The sequence below is a fragment of the Meles meles genome, chromosome 20 (genome assembly GCF_922984935.1).
Source record: "Meles meles chromosome 20, mMelMel3.1 paternal haplotype, whole genome shotgun sequence".
In the NCBI taxonomy this organism is placed as follows: Eukaryota; Metazoa; Chordata; class Mammalia; order Carnivora; family Mustelidae; genus Meles; species Meles meles.
In genome coordinates, this window is record NC_060085.1 from 40,033 (window position 1) to 57,701 (window position 17,669).

Consider the following 17,669-nt stretch of genomic DNA (forward strand, 5'->3'; position numbering starts at 1 on the left):
ATCAACAAGGAAATAAAGGCCTTAAATGACACACTGGACCAGATGGACATCACAGATATATTCAGAACATTCCATCCCAAAGCAACAGAATACACACTCTTCTCTAGTGCCCATGGAACCTTCTCCAGAATAGATCACATCCTGGGTCACAAATCAGGTCTCAGCCGGTATCAAAAGACTGGGGTCATTCCCTGCATATTTTCAGACCACAATGCTTTGAACCTTGAACTCAATCACAAAAGAAAAGTTGGAAAGAACTCAAATACACAGAAGCTAAAGAGCATCCTACTAAAGAACGAATGGGTCAATCAGGAAATTAAAGACGAATTTTAAAAATTCATGGAAACAAATGAGAATGAAAACACAACCGTTCAAATCTTTGGGATACAGCAAAGGTGGTCCTAAGAGGAAAGTATATAGCAAAACAAACTTTTCTCAAGAAACAAGAAAGGTCTCAAATATACAATCTAGCCCTACACCAAAAGGAGCAGGAAAAGGAACAGCAAATAAAGCCTAAACCCATCTGAAGAAGAGAAGTAATCAAGATTAGAGCAAAAATCAATGAAATAGAAACCAAAAGAAGAGTAGAACAGATCAATGAAACTAGGAGCTGGTTCTTTGAAAGAATTAATAAGATTGATAAACCCCTGGCCAGACTTATCAAAAAAAGAGAAAGGATGAAAATTAATAAAATCATGAATAAAAGAGAGAGCCAACCAATACCAAAGAAACACAAATAACTATAAGAATATACTATGAGCGACTATATGCCAGCAAATTAGACAATCTGTAAGAAATGGATGCATTCCCAGAGATGTATGAACTACCAAAACTGAACCAGAAAGAAGTAGAAAACCTGAACAGGCCCATAACCAGCAAGGAAATTGAAGCAGTCCTCAAAAATCTCCCAACAAACAAGAGCCCAGGACTGGATGACCTCCCAGGGGAATTCCATCAAACATTGTAAAGAAGAATTAATTCCTATTCTCCTGAAACTGTTCCATAAAATAGAAATGGAAGGAAAACTTGCAAACTCAGTTTAGGAGGCCGGCATTACCCTGATCCCAAAACCAGACAAAGACCCCATCAAAAAAGAGAATTACAGACCAATATCCTTGATGAACATGGATGCAAACTTTCTCACCAAAATACTAGCAAATAGAATCCAACATTAAAAAGATTCATTAAAAAGATTATTCATCATCACCAAGTGGGATTTATTCCTGGGCAACAAGGTTGGTTCAACATCCGCAAATCAATCCATGTGATACAATACAAGAAAGAACAAGAACCCTATGAAATTCTCAATAGATGCAGAAAAAACATTTGGGAAAGCTCAGCATCCTTTCTTGATCAAAACTCTTCAAAGTGTAGGGATAGAGGGTACATTCCTCAATATCATCAAAGCCATCTATGAAAAATCCACAGTGAATATCATTCTCAATGGAGAAAAACTGAGAGTTTCTCCCCTAAGGTCAGGAACATACCAGGGCTGTCCTCTATCACCCCTGCTATTCAACATAGTACTAGAAGTCCTAGCCTCACCAACCAGACAACAAGAAGAAATAAAAGGCATCTGAATTGGCAAAGCAGTCAAACTCTCACTCTTTGCAGCTGATACGATACTTTATGTGGAAAACCCAAAAGACTCCACTCCAAAACTGCTAGAACTCATACAGGAATTCAGTAAAGTGTCAGGATATAAAATCAATGCACAGAAATCAGTTGCATTTCTATACACCAACAAGACAAAAGAAAGGGATATTAGAATTCGATCCCATTCACAATTGGGCCCCAAACCATGTGACACCTAGGAATAACCCTAACCACAGAGGCAAAGAATCTGTACTCAGAAAACTACAGAATACTCATGAAAGAAATTGAGGAAGACACAAAGAAATGGGAAAACGTTCCATACTCGTGGATTAGAAAAACAAATACTGTGAAAATGTCTATGCTACCTAGAGCAATCTACACATTTAATGCAATCCCTATCAAAATACCACCAACTTTTTGCAAAGAAATGGAACAAATAATCCTAAAATTTATATGGAGCCAGAAAAGACCCTGAATAGTCAGAGGAATGTTGAAAGAGAAAACCAAAGTTGGCGGCATCACAATTCCGGACTTCGAGCTCTATTACAAAGCTGTCATCATCAAGACAGCATGGTACTGGCACAAACACAGACACACAGATCAAGGGAACAGAATAGAGAGCCCAGAAATAGACCCTCAACTCTATGGTCAACTAATCTTCGACAAAGCAGGAAAAAATGTCCAAAGGAAAAAAGACAGTTTCTTCAACAAACGGTGCTGGGAAAATTGGACAGCCACAGGCAGAAAAATGAAACTGGACCATTTCCTTACACCACACACGAAAATAGACTCAAAATGGACTAAAGACCTAACTGCAAAACAGGAATCCATCAGAAGCCTTGAGGAGAGTGCAGGCAGCAACCTCTTCAACGTCAGCTGCAGCAACTTCTTCTTAGAAACATGGCAAAAGGCAAGGGAAGCAAGGGCAAAAATGAACTATTGGGACTTCATCAAGAAAGAAAGCTTTTGCACAGCCAAGGAAGCAGTCAACAAAACCGAAAGACAATGAACAGAACTGGAGAAGATATTTGCAAATGACATATCAGACAAAGGGCTAGTATCCAACACCCAAAGCACAAATAATCCAATCAAAAAATGGGCAGAAGACACGAACAGACATTCCTGCGGAGAAGACATCCAAATGGCCAACAGACACATGAAAAAATGCCCATCACTTGCCCTCAGGGAAATACAAATCAAAACCACAATGACATACCACCTCACACCAGTTAAAATGGCTAAAATTAACAAGACAGGAAACAACAAATGTTGGCAAGGATGTGGAGAAGGCCGCACCCTCTTACACTGTTGGTGGGAAGACCAGCTGTACAGTCACTTTGGAAAACAGCATGGAGGTTCCTCAATAAGTTGCAAATAGAGCTACCCTAGACCCAGCAATTGCACTATGGGGTATTTACCCCAAAGATACAGATGTAGTGAAGAAGAGGGGCACATGCACCCCAATGTCATAGCAGCAATGTCCACAAGAGTTGAACTGTGGAAGAGCCGAGATGTCCTTCAACAGAGGAATGGATAAAGATGTGGTTCCTATACTGGGCGCCTGGGTGGCTCAAGCCAAGCCTCTGCCTTGGGCTCGGGTCATGCATGATCCCAGGGTCCTGGGATCGAGCCTCGCATTGGGCTCTCTGCTCCGCGGGGAGCCTGCTTCCTCCTGTCTCTCCACCTGCCTCTCTGCCTACTTGTGATCTCTGTCAAATGAATAAATAAAATCCTAAAAAAAAAAAAAAAAGATGTGGATCATATATATGATGGACTATTACTCGGCCATCAGAAAGGATGAATATCCAACTTCTGCGTCAACATGGACAAACTCTCGGGGACTATGCCAAGTGAAGTAAGTCAGACAGAGAGAGAAAACTCTCACATGACGTCACTCATACGTGGAACGTAAGCAGCATAGCCCAGAGGACCCCAGGGGAAGGGAGGGAAATCGAAGGGGGAGAAATCAGGGAGGGAGACAAACCATGAAAGACTCTGGACTCCGGAAACCAAACCGAGGGTCACAGAAGGGAAGGGTGGGGGATGGGGAGACCGCGTGACGGGCACGAAGGAGGGCACGGGCGGTGATGGGCACCAAGTGTTACACACAACTGATGAATCGTGGGACACTGCGTGGACAACGAGTGAGGTCCTGTATGTTGGCTAATTGAATTCAAATAAAAAGAATAAACTCAGACGTTTGTAAACGTCCTTCTTAGCACTGCTTTTGCCGCATCTCATGACTGATGCTATGTTGTGTCGTCATGTTTGTTGGTCTCATGTTTTTTAATGTCACTTTTTAAAAAGGTTTATTTCTTCATTTCAGAGAGACAGAGAGTGGGGAGTGGGGTCGGGGGGGGGGGAGGGAGAATCTCAAGCTGATCCTGCACAGCGCAGAGCCTGACGTGGGGCTTGATCGCGTAACCCCAGCTGCAGTCAAGAACCGAAGCCCTCACCGACTGAGCCCCAGGCACCCCTCGCTCTCCCTCTTGATTTCCACTTGGACCAGCTGATTCGACAGTATGTGAGATCCATCTCTCTGCAAAATTTCCAGTTTTCCTTCTACGTTGATTTCTAGCTGATTCCAGTGTGGTCAGGAAAGGTTATCGGTATGGCTTCAATCTCCTTCGAGGGGTCGACCCATCGGCGCCCTCGCATGTCATCCCCTCCCCCGAGGGCGGAGACGTCCGTGGCTTTGGCGGGCACGTCCGGCCCCTCCCCCAACAGCACCATGCCCAGTTCCCCCTTCAGTTCACTTTTGTTTATGCGGGAAATTTCAAGTAACTGATTTAGACATTCAGCCGCCAAGGATGTGGACCTGTGTCCTCAGGCCCTTAGAATGACCTTGACCCTGGCCCATCCTGACTTCAGCACTAACCTTAATCCTAACTGAACAGCCTTACTGTTGATCTAACTTCTCAGTAGAATCCTGCAGCAACAGAACTTCCCTTCATCTAACCCTCCATTTCTCTTACGCTTCCAATCGGACCCCCATGGCTGATAAACCGGATCTTTATTTCAGAAATTAACTTAAAGGGCCACATGTCGCTAGCGCCTTCGCCACTTGGACAGAGCACCAAATGGTGCCTTACAAGTGGCCTAGGAGGGAATCGCCACACGCACGGGTCAGCTTGCCCCCGAGTACTGCCCTGCGGCGCAGAAACGACGGGCATGTCCCAGCCTTGGGGTTGCACAAAGGAGACCAAGAGAAACATCCATCTGCCCAATGTGTCCCTAGGGAGTCAGGTCCACTGGTGACTGGAAAGGCCCAGAGAGCTCCCTGATGGGGCTGTCAGGCCCCGGCCAGACCAACCCCAGCCTCAAGCCCCAGGTGTCCCTGCAGGGAACTCTCCACCCGCTTCTTCCCAGATGGGGACCCTGACAAACTGCAGACCCCACACATGGGATGAGGTGAGGCGGGGCAGAGGTGGGAGAGTGTGGCTTTAGGCCTCCATCACCAAGGAAACCCAGAAGGCACGGGACTCGGGGAGTGGAGTGCTCTTCACCCCGCAGGGACGATGCGGACGAGGAAAGTGCCGCAGGCTGCGGGAAGCCTCAGCAGCTCCTCTTAATAGCTCCTCAGCGGTCTTGTCCAGGCAGAGCTCACAGGGGTGCTGGGCATGGAACGTGCCGTGAACAACTCCCTCGTGGCCTGGCTTCGTCCGGAAAATAAAACTGTTTAATACACAGAGCACTTTTCACAGAGGGGAAGGGAAGGTGTATTTTTCCAGTGGGTGTCTCAGAAATATCCTCGCTGGATTGAAGAGAAAATGGAACGTGCTTTTGTTGTTGTGGTTTCTTCCCGTTGAGGTCACCCAAGCCCCCTCTGGTCTCCTGCCGTGCGCCAAGGGTCGGTTTCTAGGCCTGAGCCAGGTGGCCTGCAGGGAGGCCGCTCTGGCCTCAGACACACTGCCGCCGCCACCGCGACATTGTGGACACTTGTCCCTGACCCCGGAAGAGGTGGGCAGCTCCTCTGGGAGCAGGGAGAAGGCACGACGGGGAGAAGCTGGGCACTTCCATAGGGCGGCTGCCCACAGTCGGCGGTTCCAGCCTTTTACCAACTGGAGAGTCGCATCCAAAGTCCCGATTCACCCAAAACCGGGCTATCAAATGTACGAAGTGGCTGCGTGCCCCGAACCCCACCTGCTAAAGACGAAGCGGGAGGAAATACCGCCGCGCTGGTCTCGGACATGGCTGGGGTCCGCCGAGCACTGGGAGCCCCAGGAGCTATCCAGCTGCGGGAAATGTGTCGAGAGGATTAAGGAAAAGCAGAGGTTTTTAAATTTTGCAGCACAATGTCTCTCTCCCTCTCCACTTATAGGTGTTCGGTGACGAGGGCACGAGGCCGTCACCACTGCATACGGCTCATGAACGGCGGAAAGTCCCTTCTTGTATTGGGCGGCAACCAACATTAATTTTTCATTACACTTAATTTTATTTAATTTGTATTAAAGATTAATATAATCTTGTTTTTCTTTCAGGATTTTATGTTGTTGCAACTTAAATAGGGATCATTTGGAAAATAAGAAATGCATGGATACTGTTTAACTTAAGAAAATTCACTTGGGGGCACCTGGGTGGCTCAGTGGGTTAAGCTGCTGCCTTCGGCTCAGGTCATGATCTCAGGGTCCTGGGATCGAGCCCCGCATCGGGCTCTCTGCTCCACAGGGAGCCTGCTTCCCCCTCTCTCCACCTGCCTCTCTGCCTGCTTGTGATCTCTGTCTGTCAAATAAATAAAAGCTTAAAAAAGAAAATTCACTTGGGCAGAATTTTCCTTTTTTGGACTTAAAAGTCCTCAAGATACAGTACAGAGTGGCTCGCTCATCACCCCCTTCACGGACAGACACCCCACCCGCCCGAGCCTGGGCATGCCCTCCCCACATGCAGCCCGGGCTAGGGCACTGCCTTCTCCTGAGTCCCGGGATGCCCAGGCTCCCCAGCCCCGGGCAGTTTCATGGTGGTGAGGCCGAGCTGCTGGTGTGCAGCGCGCTGGCGTTCGGCGGCGTCCGGGCTCCCTCCTCCCCACCCGCCATGGCACCAAGAGCAAGGTCACGGCGGCCAGGGAGACCATCTCCATCCAGCGCCCAGCACGGGGCTGCGGGGCTGCGTCTTTGCCCCCAGGCTGCGCCCCCTCTCCGAGGCCTGGCCGGAGTACCGTGCAAGGGGTGTGGAATAAAACAGCTCTGGGGGACAAATGAAACATTAACACTTAAAAATAAGTCACCTGTTTGACACTTATTTAGTCCAAAAATCACACCCGCCATTTGCACTGTCCTTGCAAAGGGAAGCTCTGTCCGTTCCGCCATCGTCTCAAGGTGCCAGCCCGACCACAACCACTCCAGAGGCCAACATCTCCCACGCGTCCTCCCTCCACAAGGGACCCACCACGCAGTGTCTTCTGTTTCTTGAGCTGCTGCTCTGGCCCAGACCGAAGATTTTCCTCAATTCCACTTTCTCTGTCTTCCCCAATTACAAGAGGCTTCCCTATACTAAGGTTTTGAACACAGCTCTCTTGTTTTTTTAAAAGATCTTCTTTATTTATTTGAGAGAGAGCAGAAGCACAGGGGGAGGGGCAGGGGAGGAAGCAGGCTCCCCCCCAAGCAGAGTCCGACTCGGGGCTCGATCCCAGGACCCTGAGATCATGGCCTGAACCGAAGGCAGACACCTAACCGACTGAGCCATCCAGGGACCCCCACATCTCCTTTTTTAAAAGTATTATTTCTAGCAGTTGGTCTGCTTTACTGCCCTGCGGCTCACTTCCCTGCGGGGTGGGGAGCTGTCCATCGAGGACAGAGTGAGCTGAGCTGCTCCTGGACCCCACCTGCATGACCAGAGGGGAAGAGTCAGGACGAGTCCTCCAGGGAGGCCGGATGGGGACAGACTTAAAGCCCAGGAGCCCCAGGTATGGCTATTAAAGGCGGGCACTGTGAGACGGGAGGATCCGAGGGCAGCGGCCCCGTCTGTCCGAGGGAGAGAGCATATCTCTGAGCAGGAAAGGGACACAGAGTCCATCCCAAGGCGCACACCCCAAATGGGAGCTTTCAGGCCCCACGGCCGCAGACCCAGGCCGGAGCCCTGCAGGAGCCTCGAGGAGGCCTGAGGAGCTCTGAGCTCCACCTCAGTTTCTGCCCCAGTGTTTTCACGGGGGGTCCGTACTGGGAGGGGGGCTTTCGGCAGAGGCCTCCCTACCGCGAGGGGATGCCACAGAGACGAATTCTGTACCGTGACGCAAACTCAGTGGCCTCAACCCTCGCCCTCCCTGGGACCAGGACAACAGCAGGGGCCTCACGTAGGGGCTTGGGACCCTTGCCCTGGGCGCCGGGCGGAGCTGTGTCTGCTTCCTCCCGCCTCCCCCAGCCCTGCCCTGCGGCCAGCCCCCCTCCCTGACAGGATCAGGGCCCTCGAGGGTTAGACTCCGCTATTCCTTTTTCATTCCCTCCTTGACTTAACAGGTTCACAAACCGTTCTTTCAGTTTCCAGACCCAGTTTCGGGGACGATCTGGCCAGTCCACCCCCAGACGGCACCAGCTGCGCGGGTTGAGACCTTCGTCCCCGGAGACCGCGTCCACCCGAGGCCGTCCGCAGCGCCAGGCCAGGATGGGGCTTCTGAGCCACCCTCAGAGCAGCGGGAAGGAACGGAGGCCGATACCACGTGTCCATCAACGCTGTCTTTTACTAAAAGTCCATGTACACGTTACACTTTACAAACCGGCATCCATCTGGAGCTCTCAGTTCCCCTCTCCTCCAAGGAAAGGGGGTTCAGAGGGAGCCAAGAGCACAGAGTCCCCCGTCCCGACGCTGGGGCCACCCCATGCACCACCAGACCGTGGGTCCGGCGCACAGGAGGCGGGGTTGGGGGGGGCCCGCCGGCCTCCAGCACGGGGCCCTGCAGCTGGTCCGGAGCCCCCATCCCCCCCTCAGGGGAGAGCCCGGCCAGGACCCCGCGCACAGCCCGATTCCCAGCTGGACCCACAGCCGGGGTCCCCCCTCAGGAAGAGGAGACCGGGTACCCATAGTGGTTGCGGTCGGCGTCACCCAGCGTCAGCGTCAGGGACAGGCTGGGCTTCCGTCCCAGCTCCTCCTCCTCCAGGCAGCGCTGTGGGGGCCGGGACTTGAAGAAGTCGGAGACGTAGCGAACCTGGGGGAAGGCAGGAGCCGCTGGAGCGGGGGAAGGGGACCGGGAAGGGAGTGCGCGGGGGCAGGGAGGGCTCCGGGGGGGGGAGACTGGAGCAGGGGGACAAGAGGGCCAGGGCAGGGGGGTCAAGCCCAGGAGCTCACAGTGAGGCCGGCCACCAGCGCCCCCTGCAGCAGGCCGACGAGGACGTCACTCCAGTGGTGCTTGTGGTCGGACACGCGGGTGTAGCCGACGTAGAGAGCAAAGGCCAGCAGGAAGAACTGCACCGTGGGCCGCAGCAGCCGCGCCCACTTCCAGCAGAGCCTGGCCTGCACGTAGAGCTGGGGGACGGAGGGCGGCTGTCAGCCCGGGAGGGAACTGGCCGGCCTCACCCCACGCCCACGCCGGGGCACCGGTCGGAGCGCGGAGACCAGGAACATGGAGCGTCCACACCCGTCAGCCCACCCCTTCCACAGAAAGAGACGCTGAGGCCCGGGGAAGGCAGGGACAGGGCCGGTCCCACAAGCCAGTTCTGGGGAAAGACTCACCGCCAGGAACAACATGCAGTACATCCCAAAGGAAGAGTGTCCGGAATAGAAGGACAGCCTGAGACAGGGGAGGATGGCGTCAGGAGGCCCCGGAACACGGCCCAGGCCAGCTCGGAAGGGCGGGAGTCCCCTCCCCTCGCGGCCTCTGAAGCCCCGGGCCCCCATCCCACTGTGTTTCCGGTTGTCTGGGACCCGGCGCAGGGAGGGCTCTGGGGGGAAACGTGGCCTCTTCTCAGACCAACAGAGTCTCCAGCTGCAGCTCACGGTCTCTGTCAAGGACGTCGTGGGCCACAAACTCGGAACCAGGGCAGACAAGTGTGTCCAGCAAACAGTTAACCCCACAGTTCTCTCTCCTCTGTGGCACTTGACGCCAGAATTCGATACAAGTTTTAGCAAAAAGGACATCAGTGGCAGTGGACAAAAGAAAGTGGCAGATAAAGAAACCCCAAAGGTCTCACCATCCATAAGAGAAATGAGAAACACCTACACCAACAGAATCGCATGGACAGTGGCCACGTGTACCAAGGAGCAGAGCAGACCGCCCCGTGCAGAACTCTGCACGGCCCCGTCTGGTGCATCTGAGGGGCTGTCCCCCCTCCCAGCGCTGAGGCAGCCCCTGGGGCACTGCTCGGAGACCTTTGCAGCGAGTGCTCGTCACCACTGTCCAGGGAGCCAAAGACCCCAGGGAAGCTCAGGACAGCAGCCCTCGGCCCCCAGCTCGGGCTGACCTTCAGAGCAGCACAGCCCCCAGGAGGCCGGGCTGAGCGCTGGCAGCGGGCCCCAGCACAGCACAGAGAGTCCATCGGTAAACTCTGGAAGACACATTTTCCCCGAGCGCAGTGTCTAAGGAAAGCTCCATCGAGTCACTAGCTGAGCACTGAGCACTTGGCTAACAGAAAGAACTTCATGACCACACGGGACAAAGAATACAGAATTTGCAAACCAAGTTCAGAAAGGTCACTAAGCAGCCAACCACAGCGACCAGCACCAGCAGCAATCCCCGGGGCAGGGAGTTCAATGCGATTTCCAGAGTTGCTACATTACAATACAAAAAACACTCAGCTCCCAACCAAATTAGTACAAAGCATGCAGGGGAAAAAAGGGTGCCCAACACAGGAGAAAAACACCTATTAACCAAAGCTGTCCCTGAGGAAGCCCAGGCACTAGACTTCTGGGACAAAGACGTTTCAACCGCCCCTTGAAATGTGTTCAAGGAGCTCCACGATGTCTGACTAAATAGAGAACACTAGCAAAGAGAGAGGTGACCCGACGAAGCGATCACTAGCAGACCTGAGCAGGCAGGAGAGTGGCCACAGACACCCGTCAACAGGGACGATTCAGCGGGACGCGTGGAGACTAAAAAAACGGAGAAACAGAAGTGGCCCCAGGGACACCACCCACACAGTGAGAGTCCCCAGACTGCGAGGCACACGGGGGCAGAAAGGGTCTTGGAGGAAATAATGGCGGAACACTTCCCTAATGGGGCCCGAAACATTCACTGACACGCCCAAGAAGCCTGATGAACTCCAGAAGGAGAAACTCACAGAGGCACAAGCAGCAAGAACGAGACCCCTCCTGAACGAGGGAGTCACGGCTGGTTTCTCGTCAGAAGCCGCGGAAGCCAGAGGCAGCGCGACGACGTGGTCGGAGGAACAAGAATTCGAGACCTGGCCAAGTGATCCCCTCGCAGTGAGGAGGAATGAAGACATTCCTAGATAAATGAAAACTCAGTTCCGTGCTCCAGTCCTGCCCTGTAAGCAATACCAAAACGGAGTGTTTCCGGGAGAAACGAAGCTGCTAGACAGTGAGTCGGACTCCCACAAACACCGGAGAGACAAAGGACGGTACGGCGTGCGCGGGGCCCGACGTCTGCCAGACCCCCGCACGGACCGCCTCACGGCGAGGACAAATGGTGGTGCTTGTGCTCCTGAGGTTAACCGGGTCATCTATGCAATGACACTCAATGTTTCAAAACCGCGTAACACAGTAATCATAAATCCAGGTCGATGAACAACCTATAAAAACGTAATTTGTGAAAATAATCTCCTAAGAGGGTAGCTCCATACGGCCACAACCTCTGGGCAGAGTCAATAACTACTTCGCAGAAAAGGCAGTAATGAAGAAATTCAAAAGTCAGCCAAAGAAACCTGTAGAAAGCACCACACCAGAAGCCTTTCCTGATCAGCAGTCACAATGAATGCGCACATATTAACCTCTCCAGGTAAAAGGCAGAGATTACACAACACATTCACAGAACAACCTAACCTTACTCTGTACTAGAGACTCAACAAAGACACAAATAGGATGAAAAGTACAAAGAAGGGAAAACCATTCCATGCAAACAGCAATCACAAGACATCAGGCACCACTGGGAGACAAAACAGTCAGGTAAAACAAAACCACCAGGAGAGACAAAGGGTGTCCCACAGTGAGAAAGGGCTCATCTGTCAGGATGACGAAACAATCACCGAGATACAGCCCCTGACCCCCAATGGGGGCAGCAAAAACACACGACGCTGCAACAGGTAAGCTCCGAAACATTCAGGAAGCCAGACACGAGAGGCCACGTGGTGTGGGACTCCACATTTGTGACTAGTCAGGAGACGTAGAGACAGCCACACAGGAGGGGGTTCGTGGGTGCCCGGGGCTGGGGACAGGGACAAAGGGGGGCACTGACCGACGGGGTGCTGGTTAGCAACAGACACGGGGCTTCTTTTGGGGTGATGAAAATATTCTGGACTAAGAGAGTGGGGACGCACAACACTGGGAGTAACTAAAAACCAGAGAACTGTCCACATTAAAACAGTGAAACTAGTGAATTTTAGCTATGTGAATATTTTTTAAAGATTGTATTTATTTACTTATTTATTTGAGCAGAGAGAGAGAGGGAGAGGGAGAGGGCATGCACGCACAAGCAAGGGGGAAGCAGCAGAGACAGAGGAGGAGGCAGGCTCCCCGCCCAGCAGGGAGCCGAACACGGGACTCGATCCCAGGACCCCGAAATCATGGCCTGTGCCGGAGGCAGAGGCTTCACCAACGGAGCCCTCCAGGTGTCCCAAGCTACATGAATTTTATTTCAATCTTTTAAAAAGGAAAACAAGGGGGCACCTGGGTGGCTCAGATGGTTAAGCCTCTGTCTTCGGCTCAGGTCAGGATCTCGGGGTCCTGGGATGGAGCCCTGCGTCGGGCTCCCTGCTGCTCCCTCTGCCCCTCCCCGCTCACCACTGGTGCTCTCTCTCAATGAACACAATCTTTTTAAAAAACTTGATGTGCTGCAAAACTTATTAAAAAAATAAAACAGGGCGCCTGGGTGGCTCAGTTGGTTCAGGGACTGCCTCTCGCTCGGGTCATGATCCCAGAGTCCCAAGATCGAGTCCCACATCGGGCTCCGGGCACCACGGGGAGTCAGCTTCTCTGCTGACCTTCTCCCCTCTCATGTGCTCTCACGCTCTCTCTCAAATAAATAAATAAGATGATAATTTTTAAAAATAATAACAATAAAGAAAGAATGGCAATTGACTGAGAAGTTGATCAGAGACCAGGAGAGCGCAGAGCGGAGCAGGACTGAGGGCCGCCATCCCGCCAGCCTCACGCCCCCACACCTGTCGTCCCTGGCCCCACCCAACCCTCAGCTCCGGGAGTCGCCTCCTAACCCACATCCAGCTCCTCAGGCTCCTCCCCCGGGGGTGGGGGTGCCCGCAGCTGGGGGCCCCCAGGGGGGTGGACCCGACACCCACCTGGACTCTGTGACGTTGGCGGGGCTCCCCCTGCACACCCCCTCCGCCTGCACGTACACGGAGCAGTTCACGCGGCTCCAGTCAGGGTCACACACGGCCAGGAAGTTGGGCCGCAGGCGGCCGACCGTGTACTTGGCCAGGTCCGTCAGCGACTGACTCACGGCGGCCCCGAACAGGAAGGTGCCCAGCACCTTGTAGATGGCTGCCACGTAGGTGTTGAAGTCGGAGCGGGAATGCAGGCGGTCTGTGTACACCAGGTAGGCCTCCCCGGCTGAGACCTGCACAGCGGGCAGCTGAGGGGCCTCGTGGCCGGGCCGGGACGCCAGCTGCGGGCGCCTCCGCTAGCCCTGGCTGCCTGGGCCTCGGCCCTCCCCACGGAGAGGGGGTCCAGCTTGCCAGCCCCCCTGAGTCGGCGGGGTTCCGGGAGCGCCCAAGGGGGTCCTCTTCCCCGAAGACCAGCCCGCCCCCCAGCCTCCAAGCCTCTCCTGCCTTACAAGGATGACGGTGGCCGTGATGGTGACCCCAGCCATGAGCCCGTGTGTGATGGTGTCTGGACGGTAGGGGTACCGGATGGAGTCATCTCCACAGTAGAACCCTCGCTTATACGGGGCGCTCACAAGCGTCAGGATGGCAAAAGGCAGGGAGGCTGGAGGCAGGGGAGAGAAGCCAGTGGCCATGTGGTCCCCTCCAGCTACGAGCCCCCAGCAGCCCTCGCGTGGACCTGGCCACCGCCTGGGATCCCCGGTTTCTGACCTCCACACAGGCCTGACACTTGGGAGGCCGCTGCCCCCTTAAAACCCCTGGAGATCCCCATCAGCCTCAAATAAACATCCAAATCCTCCTAGGCCCCGCCCCGCATCTCCCGCCCCTCCCCAGCCTCCTGTCCCCACCCCCCCACCCCCCCACCCCCCCCCACCCCCCCCCACCCCCGCACCAGGAACCGGGTGCTCGTCCTCAGTGCCCAACACCTCTGTGACAGCCGTCCCTCCAACCTGAGCTCCGTCCAGCCCTCCTGAGCACCCGCCCTGGCCCCGCTCTCCCAGAAAGAGGCGTCTGTTCTCATGGCTCTCGGCGCCGTTCATGCGCACGCATCGCGGGACACCTGAGTTCCCTGAGCACTGAGCAGGCTCCACCGCGCTCAAGGCTGTCCCCAGAGCCTTCCCGGGGCTCAGCCTGTACAGGTGTTTCATAAGCACCTTTGAGAGAGACCTCCCTCCCTTCGCTCTAAGGCCAGCCGGAGAGCCCAGGAACACACCACAGTTAAGGCCCTGAGCTGAGATGCCTGAAGACCGCTGGGCAGACAAGGGCCTCCACAGCTCGGTCCAAAGACACTTTCAGGAGCCACAGGTGTGGCAGAATAATGACAGGCATCGCTGTGGCTCTGGGGTCCCAGGGCCCTGCCGGGCTGAGGGGGACAAACACAGGCAGAGCGCCCTTTGCCCCCAGCATGACAGGTGGACAAGTAGGAAAGGGTTTGACTCTTCCAAGGCCTGAATACCACGGGAGGCGGGGGCAAGGCCGACTCTTCCTCCCCGAAGACCAAACTTAGTGCTGAGTGTGGGGAAACGCGGATCTGCCCATGGAGCCGGGACAGTCAGGGGTGGCGACTGGGATCGGGGGCTACGGGCTTGTCAGGTGGGCCACACGCAGACGGTGGCTCGAAGGAGCTAAGGAAGGTCGGGGCAGATCTGGGGAAGAAAGCCAGCAGCAGTCCAGAGGTGGGCCCGCGCCTGCAGGGCGGGAGGGGGGCAGGGGTGGGGAGGGCCTTCTAAGATGGGGACTCTTGCTGTTGGGAGCAAAGGAACAGGACGTGTTTGCGTAGGGTCCCTCTGGCCGCCGTGAGTGGGGGCAAAGCGGAGGCAGAAAGGCCAGAGAGGAGAACCCAAAGCTGGGGGTTGGGGGAGGCCAGAGCCACAGTGCTCTGAGCCAGCAAGTCAAGCCTCATCCCTGCAGCCGGAGCAGGGCAGCGGCTGCACACGGGTCCTGGGCAGCGGGGTCAGCCTCCAGCTCCTGCCACCCCCCCACCAGCCCCCGCCCCTCCCACTGGAGACTGTCACCCTGGACTAGAACTGCAGCCGTGGATTCAGGAAGTGCAGCTCCCAACACTGGGTTCTGGGCCTCTCTCTGCCCTGCAGAACCTCCCGGCCCCCCGACACACACCCCGCATCTTCCTCGGGGCCCGCCGTCAGCCTATGGAATTCGACTTTTTATGGGTGGAAGCTTCAACAACGGGACCAGGTCTGCCTGGGCCTCGAGCACCCGAGCAGCAGCCAACACACGACCTAATCTCGGCACCACCGCCGGCGGCGGGCGACCTCCCGCAGGCGCCGGAGCCGCACTGGGCAAGCGGAGTGTTTGGTGGAAACGGTTTCGTGGAGCGCCCGTCACTTCTGGTCTGGCACACAGCAGGTGCCGGCGGACGTTTAAATACAGTAACAGGCATTCAGTAAGTGAGGGCTAGGCCGGCACTCGCCCCCAGGCACTTCTTCCTGCTGCCAACCACCCAACTCCAGAGGGCTCAGGTATAGGGGTCTGGCGCTCAGGGGGAGGGCTTGGCCTTTGCAACCCGCCCAGGATCACCCCTCCAACCCCGCGGAGAAGCAGGAACCCCATGTGGGGGCGGGGTGCGATTTAGGACCGAGGTGCCCCTCCCTGCGCCAGGGGCAGAATTCTGGGGCCGTGGTCCGCAGGGCCCCAGAGCAAACACTCGGCCTTTGTTCCCGGGACCCCGGGGGAGGGGCGGGGAAGGGCGGGGAGGGGGCCTCGGCCGCCCCCTCCCCCAGCCTGGCCGGCAAACCGGCCCGACAGGTTTGGCGCGCGCCGCCCGAGGCGCCAGGTGCGCGCGTAGCCGGGGGCCCAGCCTTTCTCTGCGTCTCTCCCCGCGCGAGAAGGGGGTCCGCCTCCCACCGACCAGCTGCGTGCCCGCTGGGGACGTCATCCCGGGACAGGGGGTGAAGGTCCTCCCGGGCGATCCGCGCCGCGCCCCAAACCCGGGCCGCCGCCCTCGTGAATCACCGGCGCGGCCGGGCGCGGCGGGACGCGCGTGCAGACCCCGGGGCCAGCCTGCACGGCCAGGAGAAACCGAGGCCCGGGAGGGCGCACGCAGGCTGCGGGGCGCGCGGGCCGTCCGAGGGGTCCCCCGCCCCCAGGGGGCCTCCCCGACCCGCCCCCACAAGCCAACCTTCGGGGCCCGCGGCTCGGGACCGCCGGGGCGGGGTCCTCCCCCAACGCACGGGTCCCCGCGGCTCTTACCGACCAGCACGCACAGCACGTCGAGCAGCACGAAGACCCACCTCCGCTCCATGCCGCCCCCGCCCCCGCCCCGGGCCGCGCCCGCGACCCCCGACGCCGGTCCCAACGCGTCCCGTCGCGCCCGGGCCCGGCCGCGGGGTCACATGGCGGCGGAGCCAGGCTCTGCCAGGGCGGGGCGGGGCGTGGAGGGGAAGGCAGGGGAGCGGCGGGGCGGAGGCGGAGCAGCCCGAGGGCAGGGGGGCGGACTCTGACCCGCCCCGCCCCGCCCGGCCGCGGCGAGCCGGGAGGAGCGGGGCGCGGGGTGCGTGCGCGGGACGGCGGGAGACCCACGCGGGTCCGGCGGCGAGAGGGGTCGTCTGCGCCCGGCGCCCCCCCACCGCGGGCGGGAGGCCGAGGCCGGGGACAGCGGTCCAGAGCCCCCCAGGGCGCCCCCGCGGAGCGTCCGGCGGGTCGGGGAGGGGGCGGGTGGCGGGGAGGGAGGAAGGGCCCGCGCACACCCGGGGGAGCGCGCAGCAGGGCAGACCCGGCAGGACGTGTCCCCAGGTCTCCTCGTGTCCCCAGGTCTCCTCGTGTCCCCAAGTCTCCTCGTACCCAGGGGCTGGACACACCTGATCCCTCGGGTCTGGAAGGGCCCAAAACCGGCCGTGCCCCGGCTGCAGGGCAGGGATTTCCTCACGCGCAGTGCTGCAGGCCCCGGCGCCCCTGGGAAGCGCGGCACTTCGGGAGGTCGGGTCCCTCGACACCCACCCCGGCCCCGCTCCGTGGGGCAACTCGCTGCCCCAACTTCACAACAGGCGAACGGAGGGGCAGGCGCTGAGGAGTGCGTGCCCCTCACCCTCGCTAGGTGCTAGGGAGCCCTGAGCTGGGAGGCGCCCGACAGTCAGGAGCTCCCAGCCAGGGCAGGGAGGCCCAACGGGCCGTGACTAGACCCTTGGGCCGAATCCGTGTGAGAACCCGTGGAGAGAGCCCTGCCCGGACCTGGCAGGAAACTGGGCACGTGAGGTTCTGTCCCTCTTTCAAGGTCTCACAGTGGGAAGAAACAGAGCTGGGCCTTGAACCTGGGGGGAGGGGGGCTGGCCCCGGGGTCTGCTCTCTTGACCTTGAAAACACATTCACCAGCCCAGTTCCTCCAGCAATCACAAAACAGGATGTTTCTCAGCCCTTTTTAGGGATGAGGGGAGGCAGACCCAGAGACAGGAAGCCCGGACCCAGGGTCAGGCAGCAGGGGCCTCCAAGAGCCCCTCTGACCCTGCTCCCTGGGAGGGTGACTGGAATCGGCATTGGTGGGGCACAGGGGGTTCCAGGAGGGAGCCAAGCTGTTGGAAGGTGGGGACAGTGCACTGCAGATCTCGTGCTCTTTGGCCATTAGGGTTGGGGGGTGGGATGTCTGAGGGTCAGCTCCCCGGTGCCCCAGACAACTTT

The 17,669-nt window shown here is 56.9% G+C and overlaps 1 protein-coding gene across 1 annotated transcript; it reads right to left on the minus strand.

Annotated features, from left to right (window-relative positions):
- Positions 1-8,251: 8,251 nt before the first annotated feature.
- On the minus strand, positions 8,252-16,405 carry PLPP2 (phospholipid phosphatase 2). Its single transcript, XM_045992335.1, has 6 exons — positions 16,248-16,405; positions 13,490-13,641; positions 12,996-13,273; positions 9,259-9,316; positions 8,875-9,051; positions 8,252-8,734 (listed from the first exon to the last, which is right to left on the minus strand). The coding sequence occupies exons 1-6, from the start codon at positions 16,297-16,299 to the stop codon at positions 8,585-8,587; spliced, it is 867 nt and encodes a 288-aa protein (XP_045848291.1). The 5' UTR covers positions 16,300-16,405; the 3' UTR covers positions 8,252-8,584.
- Between the last annotated feature and the right edge of the window lie 1,264 nt (positions 16,406-17,669).